Genomic DNA, 7248 nt, shown 5'->3' with positions numbered 1-7248 from the left:
AGCCACTATAAACGAATCAAATCATGAATGATGCGGCCGTGTTGTGAGTTGTGACAATTTATTCTCTATCCACCACAGAAATGTTGCTCGATGAAACTTGAGGCCCGGAGTAATAACATTAACATGCATCTCAGTTTCAGTTCCTATGAATGGGGCACAGTTTCTAATAGGCAAGATGGAACATTTTAGGCCGCATCATTCATGGGCATTATTAATTTCGCAAAAGAAAACTAAAATTTTGTTCCAGGGAGTAAGAAAGAGAGAGAGGGGAATTAGATTTTACTGCCATTGTGGGCCTATGTGGTTATGGTTATTGTGCGTCCTGATATAAGGGGCCCTTTGATACGATACCAGCCAAATGTCTGAATTGGATATTTTTTGCTTGTTTTTTATGGATACCGGATAGGTCTCAACTATTATGACTTACGAGTTCCTTAATGGCTGAATGGAATGTGTTGGGTTGATTTACACTAAAAGTTCTATTATAGAATTTTTATATTGTATTCACTAAAGGCCAGAATAATAAGCTCTTCCTTCAGACTTGAGTTCAGCCACAGCCACTTCAGAAACGGCCCCTGAGACACATTGGTCCCCCATCTCCAACAGCTAAGGATGATTCAACCGTCCACGTGTAAAGCACCTAAGCGGCCAACACAGTCTCATTTTCTCCTCATGTATTCTATTCAGCTGAATTGGTTCATTAATTTCAAGGGGTGACGCCGGGGGCCGACAACGCCATAAAGGTACGTGGTATGGGTATCGGTGGTGTGGCCACTGGCACTGCCCACTGCTCTAACCAATTACCCAGTAACCACCAAAGCCAAGAGCCAAGTAATGGAAGGCGAAAAAAAGGAAATACCTGAATTCAACCGATGGTCAGTAGTATGTCCTACATCTTGCGGTAGCTCCGAAACAAAGATGTGGGGCCAGGGTTCACCATGTGAAGCCACGCTTGCATGTTAGCCACATGTCAGTATTTGAATTTCGTACATAACATAACCACTACCTTTTTGCAAATTTGGGTCCTTTTGTGTGCAAGTTCTTGTGGCGTAAACCCTGAGGTCCGTCCTATGTTAATAACTATCCAACGCCTTAACCCTGTAGGCCACAGCCTCTCTCTCTCTCTCCCTCATGGAACTGGGATTCCTGTGTTCAGATCTGCGCCCCACAGTGTCCACAGCACATCTCTGCCGTGTATTAGAAACATCTCCCGATGATGACATCATCGAGATGTTCTCAATGCACGGTGGGGATGTGCTGTGGGGCGCCCCTTGTGGGGCGCAGGTGTGAATTCGAGATTCCTAATCCTAAGTAGAGTTTGCAGGAGCTAGAATCCCTACAATACATGGATTTGTGCAGAGTCCTGGGTTGATATGGAATTCCTCCAAATTAAAGAAACTGATGAAAGGGGGAGATACCCTTTAACATAGTGGATGGAGAAGCAAATTTATAATAAGGATGCTACCAAATTCATCTACAATTTCACAAGATACCCTTGAGGCAAGGGTGCTTATAAGTTTAACAACCTCTCTAGTCTCTACTCATTTGCTGAAATGCACTCAATAAGTTTGTTTCCTCTAATTACACAACTTCACCACCCTTTTGGAAATATTAGAAGCTTGTCACTTGTTCAGATTGAAAGAGAGAGAAGAGAACTAAAATTATTAACTTTTAAAATTTTTATTAAAAACGGCAGTGCATAGGCTAGTGAAGAAAAAACACTTGAAAGCCCATCCATGATCCAACTAATTAACTCATCATTTACGATTTCTTTCCCTCATCAGTTGCAAAGAAAAAAAAACACAGGCAGCCAGGAGCAGCCTAGGATATGATTGATGACAGTCACTGCGTGGTCAGAACTCGATCGGAACACAGAATTCAGAAGGGAAAAGGAGCTGCTACTCCCATCAATGACGTCCTCTTAACGAACCGGCCCTTCATTCGGGGTCTCTTCTCCGCATTCAGCTTCCGAACTTCGTATCGTATCTTCTTGGAGAACAACCGTGTTCTCCTCTTCTCTCTGTATCTAGACACCCTCGCTTCTCTTCCTCCATTGCCCATAGTTACGTGTCCCCCAACACCTCCCATCTCTCCATATGGATGATGATGATAAACCTCCATCGGGTACGTACCCTGATGAACATCAAATTACATGTCAATCTTATACATAATTCAACTTATTATTTCACAGTTCATGTCGTTACAGAGATGCCTAGCTAGGGTGCATTAAGGATGATAGACCAACCTCAGTCTCAGACTCTCAGTGACCCGGTTTTGTCAATCGATCTACACTTCTTTCATTTGAAGACGTAGATCGATGAATGACAACACTACATGTCACTGGGTGTGACCAAAAAACGGTGGGACCAGTTAAGAGCCTCACCATGCAGTCGGGCCAACAGTCGTCGTCCGGGTTGAATTGTGGCCGTTCGCCGGTCGTCCATGGAGAGCCTTTGCTGGCCCAAGCACAGATCACCCCCTCATAGTTGAGCCTGAGCCTCAACGATATCTTGCTCGACATCTTGTCACCTTTATATCCGCTGTTCATATTGGTCACCACATTTGAATTCGCTGCTTCCTTCACCGCCTTCTCTTCTACTTCTTCTTCCTCTGCAGTAGTCGGTGAATCAGAGTTGAAGTTCAAGTCCAGCGATTCTCTGGTCATGCCCAACCCTGGTTCCACCTGCTGGCAGCCCACGACAGCTTCCACTTCCTCTACTTCAACCTTCACCCTTCCACTCCTAAAGCAGTGCTCCATATTTTCTTCCTCCTTACAGTCCAACAGCCCCAAATCCTCCATGCCAAACGAGTCATCGTCGAGCCCTCTCCCAAGCAAGGTCTCGACGTCGGCCGCAAACTCTGCAATATCCATATCAGAAAGAAGAAACACAGGTAGCTTATCCGTCTCTCCAGTCAGATCGTTATCAAAATCATGGCCGTCTGGAAGGAGGGCCTTCCTTTCACTACCCATATCTTCTGCAGTTGTCGCATCGTTTGTAGTCATCGCTGGTTCGTTGAACGTGGCCGGCGTGCATAATTCTGCGACAAAGGGATCGAATATGGGAACCCGATAGAGAAGTTGTTCTTCATTGTCGTCGGGTGAAGATTCTTCGCCGCCCATCTCTGGCACAAGAGGAAGCGGGTTAAGCAGAATTGGCTCTTCAACCTTAGGTGGTTGCAGTGCAGCTGGCTTTACATGTCGAGGGGTTCTGGCCTTGCGGGTGAACCCTTGGTGCCACGCAGGGGCCGAATTCTCAACCAAGAAACCATCGTTAAGCATAGGCTTGATAGATGCAGTCTTCAGTCGAACCCTTTCATGTCGTCGTGCTAAAGGGTTGGCTGAGTGGACTGAAGAATCACATCCTTGACAAAGGAAAGCATCGTCAGCAGCGCAATACCAGCGCGCACGTTTACGCAAACAACTATCGCAGGCTCTGGCCGTCTTACCACCTACGGCGTTGGCCGCTTTCTTGTCTGAGCTCATTGAGGAAAAGGGCTCAGAATTCAGATTCAGATCGATGGAAGAGCAAGAAGCAGAAACCAGGTGCCAGACTAGACGAAAACAAACCAAACCATAACAGGAAAAACGCAGTCGCCTCTTATTTAGAGACGAGCTGGTTACAATAATTTTATCAGTGGATGGCCCACGTACAGGAGCGCGCTTTTGCTTTCGCACAAGACTTGTGGACTCGGTCCATGCACTTTTGGGGTGTACTCGTTCTCGTTTCAGCACACAGAGAGAGAGTTGCGCTTTTGGGCCCACCGTCCTGCCTTATCTCGTCCTCCATTGGTTGAGTTTATAACGTCCATCCTATTCTCTGCATTCTTATTGGCTACCATGCTAATTAAGTGGATTTCTTGTGGTCCCTACTGAGTTTGAGAATTGAGGATTGAAAAAGGGTCATCATCATCATCATCTCTCTCTCTCTCTCTGTCGGCCTCCCACCATCTCTCTCACGCTAAAATTGAATAGGACCTTCGGTGGATTTGTCTCTTCGTTTCAATTGTTCCGGTTTAAAGATTAAACTCTTGTTTGTGGTCCCCTTTTTCCTCTCTCTCTCTCTCTCTCTGATGTGTGTGTGAATTCGACGTGTTTCCTCTTTTTTGTCTCGTTGGTTTACTTCTATGGTTCTACCCATCTGTAAATATAAGAGTTGTGATGGGGCGGGTTAATCTTGGGATGATATCAGCTAGAGATTATATATATAGTATAACATTGGAAAAAACTATGCTTCCGGAAAGATATGATACCGGAAGGGGGATTTGATCGACCAATCAAACCCCCTCCGAATTTGATAAATCACCACCCGATTACCGGTTGATTGGTTATCATAGTCAAACACCCATGTAATATTATTATATATGTAATTTGGTTTTTGGTTTGGTCCAATTTAGTTTTCGGTTCAGTAACCAAACTGGACACTCTTTGTTGACAAGAAGAATATTTGATCAACAAAAGCTAGATTGCCCATATTTATTAAAAATTTAAAATGAAAGGCCCATTATTCAAACATGACAACAGCTTGAACCCGACCCACACTTCTTATGTGTTTTGCCTGAACATTTATGCAAAGATACTTGTTGGATTTTCGGGTCTAGAACTTTTACATCTTTGTGTTAGTGTTCTAGTTCTACTCCATCCATCCCAAAATGACCGCAACACACACAGTCCATGCTCCATGATAGTAGTAGTATTTTCTGTTCCTTTCAACAGTCAGGAAATTTGGGGAAAATGTCTAAATCAATGTCTTCTTCCGAAATTAAAAGGAAGAGAAATAAATGTTTTTGGATCATTTGGAGTAAAATGGACACCAGCTTCAATTTGACAATTAAAACAAGGATAAGGATTGTGCTTCTCCTCATCTTAATTTCCACTCTCTCTAAATGGAATTTCGTACCAAATCAATCCAAAATCTTAATAACAAGTTTTTCTAATTAATGTCTTCACATGATGTGATGATTAGGATGCTCTTAACTTTTCTTGGGGCTGATCGGACGTTCGGATTTTATTATCCATGTCACTTGTTGCAATCTTATTGAGTCATCTGTCTGTATATTTCTATCTCTTGACTTGGGTATTTCTTATACTCTACTGTAGGCCCAGCAGAGTGTAGGTTAGTGACGCTGATAGAAGACGACCCCCTTTGAGGTGCAAAGTACTGGTGAGGAGATAAGAACTGGTAAGGTTTAGGTTATTGATGTGTAATACTAATATCAAGTTGGGTAAGGATATACTATACAAACACGGGTACCCTACCCGATTTAAAGAATTTCAACTGCCAATTGTGAGTTGTGACTGGCAATTGGGCCGAGACCCAGGCCTTCGAAATTTAACGAGAGATTCAACACTGGCCCACCAGTCCCACTCAGTGGTCCCGCCATGCTGGACAAATACTTGTAGCTTTCTTTCATTCAGAATAAGCCACGTACACGGGGGGATGCATGTTCTCCAACTTTGTTGCAGGTTGCAAATTGCAATGTATGTATGTTAGTAATGGCAGAGCCCATTTCACAGGTGGCAATGTGGCATATCCTGGTCACGAGTAAAAATGGTAATTTTGTCCGTCACTACAGGGTTAATGGAGATAATGACGACAGTGCACTTGGTAGTAAAAGGAACCGACTACCGAAATAACAGCAATGCTAACAAGATTTATCTTAATTTTTAGGTTGTGTTTGGTACGATTGCTATTCTAGATTCAAACGTGATACAATTGTATTTTTACAATAAAAACTTGTTTGGGTAGTGATGAAGGAAGATTTGGCCCGATCTCGCAAGTCACGGCACGTGGCAAAAATGGCAAGTAGCTCGACACTTAAAACAGCATACCGAGGGTACAAACGCCAAAGGGAAGGGACCAGCAGGTCCGAAGTCCTTATTTAGAGCCCGAACTCCCTAATATGGAACCCAAACTCCCTGCAAGGTGCCCAAGCTCCCTACTTAGTGCCCGAACTCCCTGCAAGGTGCCCGAGCTCCCTACTTAGTGCCCGAACTCCCTGCAAGGTGCCCGAGCTCCCTACTTAGTGATCGAACTCCCTATAGGGTGCCCGAACTCCCTACTTAGTGGTCGAGCTCCCTGCGAGGAGCCCGAACTCTCCCTTTGACCCCGAGTCACACAAAGCAGAGACCCGAACTGACCCGTCCTATGACAGTTCGGGGCCCCCCTTATCCGAACTCAAGACTTCACGCACCGCTCCAGGCACTTCGCTTTCGGAGCATTGAACTGGACGAACCGCGCCGTACCTGACACCGAAGGAGTCCGTATCCAGGGGCGGCGCACTTGACTGACTTGGGATCTGACGCTTGACAGCCGCATTTCAAACGGCCACCTGCCACCGTCACCTGTCACCACTGCCCCCAGTTATAGAGACGGCTCCGACAAAAGGAGCAGTGACGGTTCTGCCCCAACAGAGGCGATGACGCCCGAACTGGCAGAAGCACGAAAATACTCATTCCCGACCTGATAGGAGTCTAAGAGTGAGTGCGCGAGGTGGTTATAAAAGGCTCTCCACCCCCAAAGATGAGGTATGCAAAAACTTTGCGCTATCTGGTTTATCTTGCCATTGAAGGATTCTAACTTAAGCTTCGGAGCCTTTACACCGGGTTCTCCCCGGAGCTTCTTCATCTCCTCCGTTTCAGGTTCTCTGCTACTCGGTTTAGAGGCAAGATCGTTGACAGCTAAGACCGGCCGGATTGCGCATCATCAATTGGTGCCGTCTGTGGGAAACGCTTCAAAAAGCCTCCCTCCAAACTCTCATACCCCATTTTCTTCTTCAAAAAACCCAACACTCATGGCCTCTTCCAGCAACGCCGGATGCGGCACGGAGACAAACACCACCAGGGAATAGCTTCAAGTTCCCGTGGTGTGCGTTGGACAGTTCACCATCCCCCTTTCGATGGATGGAATCCCCAGTTTGAATGCGCCACAAGCAGTGGCGCCCGTAAACCTTCCTGCCACAAGCATCCCCTTTCCCCCCCTATTAAGACAACCTTTACTGAACCGACTGCCGCCCCCCTAGCAGCCAGCCAGAACCGGTTGGACAACCTGATGCAGTGCATGCGGGCAATGCAAGCCCAAATGCAACAGTTCCAGCAACACCAGCACCAAGTGCTGCACAACATCTCCCAGTATCACTATCAACAACAGTTCCCCCAACTGCCACTGAACCAACCACTACTTCCACCTCGCCACCCTGCTCCGAGGCCGGCCAAAGCCTCCCCGCAGGATGGACGCCCCCACCAAGGAA

At 46.0% G+C, this 7248-nt stretch overlaps 1 protein-coding gene across 1 annotated transcript; it reads right to left on the bottom strand.

The window, feature by feature from the left end:
• Positions 1-1656: 1656 nt before the first annotated feature.
• On the bottom strand, positions 1657-3678 carry LOC104601900 (zinc finger protein CONSTANS-LIKE 16). The gene is made up of 2 exons (XM_010265407.2): positions 2384-3678; positions 1657-2133 (listed from the first exon to the last, which is right to left on the bottom strand). Exons 1-2 carry the CDS (start codon positions 3482-3484, stop codon positions 1879-1881), a joined length of 1356 nt encoding a protein of 451 aa, XP_010263709.1. The 5' UTR covers positions 3485-3678; the 3' UTR covers positions 1657-1878.
• Between the last annotated feature and the right edge of the window lie 3570 nt (positions 3679-7248).

This window comes from Nelumbo nucifera, chromosome 3, assembly GCF_055504915.1.
Source record: "Nelumbo nucifera cultivar China Antique chromosome 3, China Antique-T2T, whole genome shotgun sequence".
NCBI lineage: Eukaryota > Viridiplantae > Streptophyta > Magnoliopsida > Proteales > Nelumbonaceae > Nelumbo > Nelumbo nucifera.
This window is presented reverse-complemented; position numbering and strand designations above follow the sequence as displayed.

Coding starts and splice junctions, on each gene's coding strand:
- LOC104601900 (XM_010265407.2), bottom strand. CDS start 3,484: ATGAGCTCAGACAAGAAAGCGGCCAACGCCGTAGGTGGTAAGACGGCC. Junction 2,134..2,383: donor ACTGTTGGCCCGACTGCATG/GTGAGGCTCTTA, acceptor GATGTTCATCAG/GGTACGTACCCGATGGAGGT.